At 41.7% G+C, this 13,419-nt stretch overlaps 1 protein-coding gene across 3 annotated transcripts in view; it reads right to left on the bottom strand.

Annotated features, from left to right (window-relative positions):
* LOC136527320 (uncharacterized) overlaps nt 1-13,419 on the bottom strand; it is a 30,884-nt gene that overhangs the window by 1,069 nt on the left and 16,396 nt on the right. For all 3 annotated transcript variants that reach the window (XM_066520019.1, XM_066520010.1, XM_066520024.1), the window contains 14 exons: nt 10,153-10,247; nt 10,002-10,088; nt 9,784-9,858; nt 9,645-9,692; nt 9,159-9,254; nt 8,855-9,084; nt 1,917-5,380; nt 1,728-1,801; nt 1,537-1,617; nt 1,012-1,083; nt 817-922; nt 673-736; nt 359-487; nt 159-276 (listed from right to left, as the gene is read on the bottom strand). In XM_066520019.1, the coding sequence (XP_066376116.1) occupies nt 159-276; nt 359-487; nt 673-736; nt 817-922; nt 1,012-1,083; nt 1,537-1,617; nt 1,728-1,801; nt 1,917-5,380; nt 8,855-9,084; nt 9,159-9,254; nt 9,645-9,692; nt 9,784-9,858; nt 10,002-10,088; nt 10,153-10,247 (4,739 nt within the window). The remainder of the gene's footprint in view (nt 1-158; nt 277-358; nt 488-672; nt 737-816; nt 923-1,011; nt 1,084-1,536; nt 1,618-1,727; nt 1,802-1,916; nt 5,381-8,854; nt 9,085-9,158; nt 9,255-9,644; nt 9,693-9,783; nt 9,859-10,001; nt 10,089-10,152; nt 10,248-13,419) is intronic.

The following is a 13,419-nucleotide window of genomic DNA, read 5'->3' as shown; positions in this document are numbered from 1 at the left end:
CTTTCAATGCTGTTTCACAGGAAAAGTCACTTGAAAGCAAATCCTAGCAAATAGAGGATGCATGGAGGAATAGGGATGCATGGAGGATTCATTGCAAAACAATATATTTTCCAAAACTAACAGATTATGTCAATTTGAAAGAATAAATTGCCTTGTACCTGAGTTTGTTTCTCTTTTTCCAAATCAATGTTGAATTGCAGTTCCCTAGACTTTGCACGCTCAATATCCAGTTGTCGCTGTCTTTCTACTTCACGTTCCATCTCGAGAGCTCTTTCCCTACAAAGACATACAACAAAGAAATAGGGATAAACAACTCTATTGTTTCTGACATGTCAAAGAAAAGAGCAGCGCATCAGACCTGTCGAGCTCTTGCATAAGCTCCATTTCCCTAGAGCTTGTCACTTCTAAGTACTTTTCACGAGCATGTCTTATAAGCAGTTTCTTTTGCCTGCGTGCTGTAATTTCCTCTTTGAGCCTAGACCTTTCCCTGTCAAATTAAAACATACCCCAAACGAATATTAACAGTTCAATATGATTCTAGAATCCAAAGTAAATTAATGTGAGAACAAGGATATCTTGGATCGACATACAACAGCAAACTTGTTACGGCGAGAATTTCATAAAAAATGAACAATAGTAAATTTGAAGGACCATCACAATATGCAAACTTACAGGGACCTAATATTTTCCCGGATTTGCTGGAGCCGTTTATTAACCTCACTACCATCATTGTGGTCTGTAAACAAAATTACGCAAGACATGTAAATACAAAAATGTAGCATTGACAACAATAGCCCGGAAAGTAATTGAGCTTACATGATGGCATAGCAAGCACCACAGTATCATTGGTATGCCCAACAAAATTATGAACTGATTTCTCTTTTTCAATAAGCTCCAATTCAATCTCAGCTTCTTCAAGTTCCTTGGTGTCAAATTTAATCAAGTGTTAGGACTCTGAATAAGATATCCAAAACAAGATGCCAGAAAGACAAGGGCTGTTGCACTTCTCACCTCATGTTCTTGCGCAGATCTGGCTGAGAAGAACTCAAAGTATGCTTCAATAGAACTCAAAGAGGACATCACCTATCGAGATGAGTATGGAAAGTTTAGATAGCCCAGTCCCAATTAAAGCATAAAATTAGCACCATATGATTTCAGCAACTTTCTTTTTTTCCTTGAACAACGCAAGAGAGCTGCATTCCATTTCATTAAGCATGCCAGAGATATAATATCAATTTGAACCAAGATACAAGCATGCCAGTGTTTTCTTATGCTAGAAAGAATTTTCTTTGAACAAAGATGACAAAAACTTCCAAACACTAGTGATTTTTGTGGCGCACTTAGTCTAAGTGCAGTTATTACAAAGATTGAAACTGTCAACGAAATATAAAATGAGTCTGATATGCAGGCACAATCAACAATGAGAACATAATTCAAGTAATGAACTGAAATGGATAACTGTGCAATAAAGTAAAAACAGAAGCGACAATACAGATGGAGAAGACCAAAAAAAATAATCATTCAGAACACTATGACCTGAAGGATTGATTCACGGATGCTCTTGAAATCAGGGCTGACTGGTTGACTAGTACATCCAGAAAGAACTTCTTTTACAACCTAATGGAAGAGATTTAAAGTCAGTACTCGGTAAACATGTTATGGTTCATAAGCACCGGAGAGAGAAGGGGGGGGGGGGGGGGGGGGGGGGGGGGGGGGGGGCGCAGTACGGTTGTAGCATCTGATTCACTTTTTAGTTGGCACAGAGCTCGGCAGAGATTTTTCTCCATATATCCAAAGCCTCCTAGTACATAATGAGAGAAAAAATAGTTTGAACAATCAGAACATCATGCAGGTGATACAATGGAATTTACATATGTTGGCTCAGAAATCTGAATGTTCAATTATCACAGATTTACCAGTTGATGTTTGCATGTTTTCCAACTTCTGCCAAACACATTCAGGTATCAGAGCGATATCTTCAGGAGTAGAATAAAGACATGCCTTAGAAAACAACAGCAAAGACATTCGTGTAAAATAGCCCTCTTCAATTACACCAGAAAGTTGTCCCAAACCATTCAGGATACCGTTACTGGATGAAAGAAAGGACTGCAGGTGCTTCCTATCAACAAAAGGCACATATTCAGTAAGCAATGCCATTGCATGATTCCTTAATAGCATAGAAGAGTCATGGAGAGCCAATGCTGCTACTCTGTCCCACGTATGAGTTACCAAAAGGGATGTTACTGTTGAACCAGATATGAGGAAATTTTGGTCATAGTTTGGATATTTCAAATCAGCTTCAGTAGAACTTGTTTTGTTAATAATCCTCCCAAGCTGCTGTACAGCAACAGAACGCTGCTCTGGTTCAGAATGATTCAACATTGTACAGAAAAGATCAATCAAACAGATCTCACTGTTCTTGAACCCCTCAACTCCACCAGAAACTAATAATGACAACCACTTATCTGTCTGCAGCCTCCAAGATATCCTAGGTGCATGGGAGCAGAAGTGCTTGACTGCAGAGCATGTGGCATTAAGAACATTACCCCAAGCAAGGACGTTTGGTATCCCCATTATATAATCGAGCATAGCTGATGCCACCTGCCAGAACTGTGTTTCCTGATTTACCAAAATGATATCTCCTAGACCTTCAAGAGCACTTTGCCAATGCTTTTGTGCAAGCTCACAGGAAATTTTCACAGCAGCATCTTGCTCACTGCTACTAGATATTGTGTCTTCTTGCACTATGGACTTCAAAAATTTTGCAAACAACAAACACTTTGCCATAGACAAAGAGATCCTAGAGGCCAACTGATGGTGCCATTTCCAACTATCCTCAATATATGAAGTAAGGTACAAAATAAACTTCTCCAGGGCGCCACAAAATTCTATGATACTATTAGGATGCAGATTATAAAGACCCTTATGACTTCCATCATTCTCACAATATGCTGTGGATTTCATTGGTGCTTCTTCTTCACTATCTTGTGCATTCTTCTCTAGTAGCACAGTGCCATCAACGCCTAAGGAATCAGCAGGTTCTATGGACTGGCTTGTCGCAGAAAGGATGCTGACACCAAGTAGTTCAATATTTTGAATCAGTAAAGCTTCATAACCATCTAGAAGTGTCTGGAAACCTTGAAGATAGCTGCATAACAATGATGATGGATCGTTACTGATGCAATCAATCCATACTAACAAGGAGCCTAACATTTCAATCCTTCTCTCAAATGAGAAATCAGGAAACATTGATCCCAGAATGAAGATAAGCAAGGGTGCCTGAATCTTATCTTCAGCTGTATCCACCGAATCTTTACCACAGCGAACAATGTCAAACAATTCTTCAAAACAAAGCAACTCAAAATTGCTGCCCTCCTTTATATGGCCCAGTACTTTTGTATCATTAGTTCCCTTCCTTAAGAAGTAGGTGATGAGTGGCTTCATTAGACATAGCACAGACTTGAGGAAGGCCACATCAGTATAAGAAGCTCTACAGAGAGACAAAAGAATGTGCACTATCCTGGGCATTTCAGGAATAACGGCCTCCAGGTGCTCGGTAACAATAGACTCAAGTAGGTAGAAGACAACTGCTTTTGCATTAGCAGCAATATTTCCTCTTATATAACTAACTCTGTTTGCGATTATAAGATGCTCCTTAATGCGTTCAAGATAAGGCCACAAGCACAACTCAGAAAACCAACAAAGAACATCTGGTACTGCACTGTTGGGCAGACATTTTAACTGTAGCCCAACAGCCTCCAAGATGCTCTCCCCAAATGCATTAAACAATTTGCCCATGCTTGGAAAGAAGAAATGTAGCTCCGGAAGTAAGATTTTAAACTGTTTGGTCATGCTTGGTTGGTCTGACAGAGTAGTTTCCTTCTTAAGGAACAAGTGCGTACAATTAAATTGTTCACCTTTTGCAGAAATGACTTTCGAAGTTGCAACTCCATCCATCAAACAAAGTTCATCCATGTAAATTGATAACAAAGATGTAAGCTGTGAGAAATCAGAAGCAAGAAACTGTTTCTCATTTAAATATTCCTTGGCATAGCGAGACACTGCCATCCATCCGAGATATCGAGGGAGGGGGCTAGAAAACATGGAGAAATCAGATATCTTCTGTATCCATGTTGATGGAGGGACTAAACTTCTAAAACGGAAACCATCTCTTTTATTTCTGGCAAGTTCTCTAGTGTTATCACTGCCTGATGAAGCCAGAACCAGTTTCTGGAGAAGGGTCCAACGTCTTCTTAGACCATGTATTTTTACCCTATCCAAATTCTTATTCCCCGCATTAACAAAACTGTAAAGACATGCAAGCTGGGCATTGAGGCTTTCAGCAGACTTCAAAATTATATCAATTACATTCTCTGGTGGACAAAACAGATCAGTTGCTGAGTGCAACAGGAACAACAAGCTCTGGAGGAGAATTTCACTACACAAGTGTCCTTTCCTTTGGAATTGCTTCATAATAAAGTGGCACAGCATAGCCTGGTTCTTTCTGACCAAAGTTATAGCATCAGCAAACTGAAGAGCTTCAGGTGAGATTTCTACAGATCGCTTGCCATCTTCAGCAATATTTGGATATGGTTCCCCTTCAGGTATCTTTCCCTGATATTGAGAGTCGAATCTGGCAGCTTGTAGGAGTAAATCTATGACAAATCTATCCCACTTCTTCTCCAAATTATAGATTGTTTTCTGATCTAAATCTTTGAAGTGCAAATTTTTCAACGCAAAGGAAGCATTCCCTTGCATCAACTCTGAATGAATACGTTCAATATTGTCCAGACGCTCTAAATTAGACTGGAATTCCAGTAGAAAAAATGGATTAACGTAACATTCTGCTGCTAATAGAAAAGCATCAATTCCCGCATTATGCCCTTCTAATGTTGGTTCTTGTTGCATGCATAGGTTCAGTGCTATGCGATGAAATTCTTGAGCTCTTAACTCACAGTCCTCGTAGTTTTCCAGCTGTTGATAATCAGCCTGTGCATCAAAATAATCAGCTGCAACAATATTATCTAGCAGGAAAGGGTCAGATGATAGTTTCTCATTACTTCTGCCTTCAGGGATGTCGTGGTTCAAACTTGTTTTAGTTACTACACCATGGCCTTTTCCTTTCAAGGTATAAAGACTAGTCAACTCAGATTGGTTTAATTCTTCAGGAGCAAACAAAAAACTGCACTGTTCAAAATTTTCAGGCCGAACAGTTGTTTCAGATGCATCTCGCCCATCAATATTTTCTGGGTTGCATGGCTGCGGTGCACGATTATCCAAAACAGCCAAAGGCACATTATCAATCTCATGCACTGAACTTTTGCAGAGGTCTATGTCAGGAGGAAGAGGCATGTGCGGATCCAAGATAGAGAGAATTACACTGCAAACCAAAAGTCAGGCATGTTACACCAGCAAGCATGATAGTGTTATGCTAGAGAAATGGTTCATCTACTATGCCATCACATGCACGCATTAAAGTCACATGGTTCAGAAATTTGCATCACGATCTTGAAATGTAAACTAAAAATTCGTCACTATTGAGTGCAGTATATGCATGTAGGTTGATGCCCTCGCTTGGGTGGCCACGCCAGACAGGTTGATCTAACCCCAGGTGATCGCAATTGAACACCTGATTTTGCTACGGCTGAGGCGTGTTTCCCAGGGCGAGAACCAAACAAGCCCATGGTATGTCTTTGTCCATGTGGTGTAACTGGATTGGTCCATGATGCCCATAACTCTCTTTTATAAACCAGATAGCTGATGGGATAAAGCATACAGCCGTAAATATTGTCTCCCCATCTAAATTTCTTATGATTACATGGATACCAAACCTAGCCAGTCTACATTATAAAGCAACCCAATCCAATGGTGCAGATCAGAATGACCTTTATTAGAAATAGAAGCTAGGATAGCAAAAAGATGATTCAGGAGAGAAAACATCAATTGCATGCCATAAGCCATAAAGTGTAAATCACTCATCAAATAGTGGCTATGGCAATTGATGACACGTGCTGGTAGGGTGACTCAGGTGCAATTTGTGCTCGTCAAATTGTAGCGGAGCTCATCAAATCTCAAGCACCATCTCAGAGGGGAGACGGGCGGGATCGGAGCACCACGCCTTCAGCAGGAACAAGTCGCGACGATTTTCATTGGTCGGATGCCCCCCTTCAATCCAGCAGAGCTCGTCAAGCAGGACCTCAGCGGTGGCTAGGTCCCAAGCATGGGCAGGAATTCCTCGGAGCTCCACCTCCACGGCCACCGACAGGCCCGCCGCCGTCGCTTGAAGAAACCTTGTCCAGCGCATGATATGGAGTCGGGCAGTGGTGGTGATGATGGGGCGGCCTCCATTGTAGACGGTGGCAGCCAGCTCCTCATCAGGCAAGATCAACAGGAAGCTAGACATCCCCAAAGGTAGCAAAGTAAGCCGAGCTTCATCGATCTCGAACCTGAGAGCAATTGTAGCACAGATGAGCTCCGCTCTGCCCACCATAGGCTGCCCCACCACGTTGACGATCAGGGCACGCCTCAGGTCGTCCTCTGAGCGGGCGATCCTGGTAGGGTGACTCAGGTGCAATTTGTGCTTACAGGTATCCTAATCTATGTGGCTATGGCAATTGATCTTCCGCCTTGGGCTCTCAAAGCCATCGATAAGATTAGAAGGTCCTTCCTATGGATGGGAAGAAAAGAAGCAAACGGGGGTCATTGTCTTATTGCCTGGCCCAAGGTTTGTCGACCTCGGGAATTAGGCGGGCTGGGAATAACTGATCTCAAAACATTGGGGATTGCCTTGAAAGCAAGATGGCCTTGGCTGCAGCGGAGTGTACCAAACAAACCTTGGGCAAATCTGTCAGTCCAGGTCAGTAAGGAGGTCGCTGGGCTCATCTCGGTCGCAGTTCGTATAAAAGTGGGAAGTGGGGCTAATACCCTGTTCTGGAAGGACAAATGGCTGGATGATCAGGGAATCCAGGAGATTGCTCCTCTTGTTTTTGCTCTGGTTCCTAAAAGGCGATTGAGTAAACGTACTATTAGTGAGGCCCTTCCTGAGAATAGGTGGATAGAGGACTTACAGGGAGACAATGGTGCGGCTGCTCTATCTCAGTATATCCATCTCTGGGATCTTTTATCTAGGGTGGAGCTGAATGAGAGCATCCCTGACAGACATTTATGGAGGCTTTCCTCTTCAGGCCAGTACACAGCAAAGAGCGCCTACAACGCCCTGTTTTATGGAGCCATCTCTTTTGAACCCTTTGAGAGAACTTGGAAAACTTGGGCGCCCCCAAAATGCAGATTTTTTATGTGGTTAGTGGCCCATAACAGGTGCTGGACTGCAGACAGGTTAGCAAAGAGGGGCCTCCCTCATCCAGAAATGTGTGTCCTGTGTGACCAGCTTGAGGAAGATCTTCATCACCTTCTTGTAGGCTGTGTTTTTTCAAGAATATTTTGGTTCTCCTTCCTCTCTCATTTTGGTGCTGCAACCCTTGCTCCAACACCTGCTGACCAGAATTTTGATGATTGGTGGAGAAAGATTGATGGTGCTGTTCAGGGTGATCTAAGAAGGGGTCTGAATTCTCTGGTCATCCTAGGAGCCTGGAGCATTTGGCGGCACAGAAATGACTGTCTTTTCAATGGAGCAGTCCCAAATGTTAACTCGGTCCTGTACCTGGCCAAGGAGGAGGCTGCTTGGTGGAGTGTGGCAGGGGCTAAGGGGATTTCCCTAATCTCTGCCCGAACTGCAACTTAGGTTTCTGCAAGGGGTGGGGGGGTTCGTGGTCGTCCTTGTAACTCTTTTCCGGTGATTTAGCTTCTATGGTCTAGTGGGTGTGTGTGGGTGTTTGTGGGTTTCAGTCTCTGTAAGACTATTTCTTTTCTTCTACTAATATAATGATACGCAGCTCTCCTGCGTGTTCGATAAAAAAAAAAAAAAAAAAAAAAAAAAAAAAAAAAAAAAAAAAAAACTCATCAAATAGTAGAGAAGACAGCTGCTTGCAGACACACAAAAGGTTCCCCAGTCCTGAGTAACAATAACTTCACTCCTTTCAATCAAGAATCTTTTCGTGCTTCAACTTAAGGACATGAAGATGAAACTTACAATCATTTTTTACCACGATAACTAAAGAGTATAGGAAATTAATATTATGAAATTATTTTTTGTGGAAAATCTAATCCTACCATTTTCACCTGACTAATTAAAATGTTTGAAAAATACATGTTTGCGCACAAATTGGTACCTCAGACTTCCACTTATAGCTCAGATTGGCCTCCCAACAGAACGGGTGTGTGGGTGGCTTATGAAGACATATAGTTCTCCTGTACGTTCAAGGGGGGAAAATTTGGCTCCTTAAATTTTGAAAAGGAAAGTTGGTCCCTGTATATATAAGCTACAAAATTTGGGAAATGGTTCAGTTGAGGCTACAAGCTGAGTTGGTAAGATATATAAGCACTAAATGGACATTTCATCTATGATGCAATGTTGAACTGCTTATGTTTCCTGCCAACTCAACCAGTGACCTAAATTAAATCATGTCGGATAGTTCAGAGGGCAATCTAAATCTTCAGAAAGTAGAAGGGACCACAATAAGCTTTGTATGGAAGTGGCAGACAAATTTACACATCAGTTGGGTAAGTAGCTCTCTGTACAGTAAGTTCCCTTTTCCCTCTTAATAAAATCTCTCTACAGTGGGGGCCGCCCCTGCTGTATTTAATGTTCAAAAAAAAAATTATACATCAGTCCATGGCAACATTACACTGTGAGCAGAGTAGTAGCTAACGATGGTTGGCTTGCATAATCATGACAATTGGGTTATTGTAGTATCAAGCTTATGTCAAATCTGTAAATACATATTACTTTACCAACCTTGGGGCAACAGATCCTCGTCGCCATTCAAGTTCTAAAGAAGGGAGAACAGCAGCTCTCTTTACTGCTGTATGGATAATATTTAAGGCAATATCGTATACACTTGACTGCTTCTCCAAATATATAGCAGAGATACCACCAAATATTACTGTGTCTTTCATGGCACTTGTAGAAGGATCGATAAAAGGATCTAGCATCTCCAGAACGAAAAGTAACTTATGCATGACTTCCTGAAAGTAGGAAAGTTAAGGAAGCAGTACAGAAGTCACTACAAAGAACCACTTTCAGAAAGGTAAACATGTACTTTATATTCTGTGAGCACATCATCCATATGCCCAGAAATTGCCAATACAACATACTTCAGTGCTGCACGTGAACGAGCAAGAGATTGGCCAGGTTCCTAACCAACATGATAAAGAATAAAGTTAATTGGTTCGCAATACAAATATAGAGTGGAAATCATCTTAAAAGTTACTGAAGTAGTAAACAAATAGTTGATGTTGATTTAGGATATCACAAAGGAAGGAATTGCAGTTTTGGTCAAGTAGTACTATCACAATAACATATATTTTGCAAAGTTGTGAATAGCTTATTGTTTCATCTCAAATACAGGTGCATCCCTTCAACAGCATTAACACCAGAATGGTAAATAAATTAGAGCATAACTTCATTTGGTATAGTAACAAAAGTTCAAGACCTAAGTATGGTAGGATACAAATGCACCAGGTTACAGGCATCAAAAATTAATTTCAAATTTCCCAGAATTGCTAAGTTACCAGTGTGCACATACCTGGATGATACTTAGGAGATCCTCTAGAAGTTCAACTGCAAGATCTACCTGTTTTGAGAGTATATGAAGAGTTAAGAGACTAAAGTCACAAAAAAGAATGCTAACAGAAAATCCTTAGTAACAAAATTATAAAAGAGACCTTTGCTGTTATCATCGGTACCCATGGTACCAATGGCCCCCGACACAAGTCAAGCAAAACACAAGCCGTTTTTACCTAATAAGTCAAAAAAGAAAGCATGAATAACTTTCTGAGGGATAGTTCTTTTTTTCAGCAGAGTGTATAGTAAACAAGTGGCAAAAGCATAAATAATTTCTGGAAAAGTGAAGAGAAAAAGATTGCGGCGGAGATATACGAACATGTGATGAAAGGTAGGATGAAAGATAACCAGCACAAGCTCTGAGAAGAGGATGAAAAACTGATGACGATACTGACATTGTAACAATCTGCAGCCACAATAATCTTCAGGAATGGTATAACAAATTATATCAATCAAAGCCATTGAGGTACCTGGGAGAGAGCATTCTGAACGTTTGGGTGATTCCATTGGCTAAAAGAATCATCAATATGTTCAATAGGACCAGAACTGAGTGGAGGACGAAGTGCTACAAACACACGGGAACAACTACTCAGCAAATCATGTATGCTTGTTTCAAAAATGAGGTTAACTTCATTATCATAATCATCTTTGTTGATCAGCAACTAAGACATCATGTGATCACATATCAACAACAACAGCAACAACAACAACAACATATCCTTTCAGTTCCAAGCAAGTTGGGGTAGGCTAGAGTTGAAACCCACCAAGAGCCCCAAGTCACGGTTCAGGCACTTCAATAGCTGTTTTCCAAGCACTCCTATTCAAACGTAGATCTCTAGGTATATCCCAAGCTTTCAAATATCTTTTTATTGCCACCCCCCATGTCAATTTCGGTCTTCCTCTACCTCTCATATTATTAGCTTGGCTTAGGACTCCACAATGCACTGGTGCCTCTGGAGGTATTCTTTGGACATGGCCAAACCACCTCAACCAATGTTGGACAAACTTTTCTTCAATTGGTGCTACCTCTAGGCGATCACGTATATCATCATTCCGAACTCGGTCCATTCTTGTGTGACCACAAATCTATCGCAACATATGCATTTCTGCAACATTTAGTTGTTGAACATGTCGAATCTTTGTAGGCCAACATTCTGCTCCATACAACATGCCGGTCTAATCGTCGTTCTATAAAACTTGCCTTTTAGCTTTTGTGGTACCCTCTTGTCACAGAGAATGTCAGAAGCTTGTCGCCACTTGATCCACCCTACTTTGATTCTATGGCTAACGTCCGCATCAATATCTCCATCCTTCTGTAGCATCGATCCCAGATACCGAAAGGTATCATTCTTAGGCACTACTTGACCTTCCAAACTCACATCTCCCTCCTCCTGTGCAACTCCGCCAAAGTCATATCTCATGTATTCGGTTTTAGTTCTAATCAATCTAAAACATTTAGACTCAAGGGTCTGTCGCCATAACTCTAATTTCCTATTTACTCCCGCCTGAGTTTCATCTACTAACACTACATCATCAGCGAACAACATACACTAAGGGATATCCCCTTGTATGTTCCTGATAACCTCATCCATTACCAAGGCAAAGAGATACGGGCTTAAGGCTGACCCTTGATGAAGTCCAATTTTAATCGAGAAGTAATTTGTGTTACCATCGTTTATTCGAACACTAGTCACAACATTGTTGTACATGTCCTTGATAAGGGTCACGTACTTTGATGGGACTTTATGTTTGTCCAAAGCCCACCACATAACATTTCTTGGTATCTTGTCATAAGCCTTCTCCAAGTCAATGAAAACTATGTGGAGGTCCTTCTTCTGCTCTCTAAACCGCTGCATAACTTGTCTTATTAAGAAGATTGCTTCTGTGTTTGACCTTCCGGGCATGAAACCAAATTGGTTTGTTGATATCTGCGTCGTTCCTCGCAGGCGCTGCTCGATGACCGTCTCCCATAACTTCATAGTGTGGCTCATCAACTTAATTCCCCAATAATTAGTACAACTTTAGATATCTCTCTTGTTCTTGTAGATTGGTATCAATATGCTTCTTCTCCACTCCTCAGGCATCTTATTCGATCGAAAGATATTGTTGAACATCTTAGTTAGCCATACTATAGCTATATCCCCGAGACATCTCCACACCTTGATTGGAATACCATCAGGGCCCATCGCTTTGCCCCCTTTCATCCTTTTCAAGACTTCTCTGACCTCTGATTCTTGAATCCTCCGCACAAAGCGCCTGCTAGTGTCATCAAAAGTGTCGTCCAGCCGAACAGTGGTGTTCTCGTTCTCACCATTGAACAATTTATCAAAATACTCTTACCATCTATGTCTGATCTCATCTTCCTTCACCAAGAGCTACTCCCTCTCATCTTTTATGCACTTGACTTGATTGAAGTCCCTTGTCTTCCTATCGCGAGCCCTAGCCATCCTATAAATCTCCTTCTCTTCTTCCTTCGTACTAACATTGGTAAAGGTCCTCATAGGTCCACCCCTTTGCCTCACTCACCGCTGGTTTTGCAGTCTTCTTTACCACCTTGTACTTCTCTATGTTGTCTGCACACCAATCATGATACAAGCGCTTATAGCACTCCTTCTTTTCTTTAATAGCCTTTTGCACATCTTCATTCCACCACCAAGTGTCTTTCGAGTCGCATCCGCTCCCTTTGGTCACTCCAAGCACCTATGAAGCAACCTTCCGAACGCATGTTGTCATCTTCTCCCATATGTTGTTTGCATCGCCTTTATCCTTCTAAGGGCCCTCTTCAATGACCTTTTCCTTAAAGACCTTTGATGCATCCCTTTCTAATTTCCACCACTTCGTTCTAGCAACCCTAGCTTGTTTGTTCTCACGAGCTTGCGCCAGAAAGCGGAAGTCAGCCACCACCAGCTTGTGTTGAGCGGCCACACATTCTCCAGGTATCACCTTTTACAGTCCACACATGTTCGTTTATCCCTCCTTGTAAGGGCAAAGTCGATTTGACTAGAGTACTGGACGCTACTAAAGGTCACTAAATGAGATTGTCTATTACGAAAGAAAGTGTTAGCTATCATCAAATCAAAAGCTATGACGAAGTCTAAGACTTCCTCTCCCTCCCGGTTCCTACTACCATATCCGAAACCCCCATGAACCGCCTCGAAACCTGCACTGATGTACCTACATGGTCATTAAGATCACCTCCTATAAAGAGCTTCTCGCTACTAAGGACAGCTCTAACTAAGCGATCTAAGTCTTCCTAGAAAAGTCGTTTAGCACTCTCATCATGGCCTACTTGGGGGCATACGCACTAATTACGTTTAAGACCATATCACTAATGACAAGTTTAACTAAGATGATTCTATCTTCTTGCCTTCTCACCTCCACCACACCATCCTTGAGGCTCTTATCAATCAAAACTCCTACTCCATTTTTATTTGAAGTTATCCCTATGTACCAGAGCTTAAAGCTGGTATTGTCCACCTCCTTCGCCTTCTGCCCCTTTCATTTAGTCTTTTCGACGCATAAGATATTTACACGCCTCATAACCGCTGTGTCCACTAACTCTCTTAACTTACCCGTAAGGGACCCTACATTCCAACTACTTAAACGGATCCTAGTTGGCTCGACTAGCTTCCTTACCCTTCGCATCAGCCGAGGTAGGTGTGAAGACCCTTGTTCATTTTGCACCACACCTGGGCGCCGATGTGGTGCGCCACTAAGGATGCGACAACCCGATCCTT

Source organism: Miscanthus floridulus, chromosome 2 (genome assembly GCF_019320115.1).
Source record: "Miscanthus floridulus cultivar M001 chromosome 2, ASM1932011v1, whole genome shotgun sequence".
NCBI lineage: Eukaryota > Viridiplantae > Streptophyta > Magnoliopsida > Poales > Poaceae > Miscanthus > Miscanthus floridulus.
Note: the sequence above shows the minus strand (reverse complement) of the source record. Positions and strands in the feature narration are given on the sequence as shown.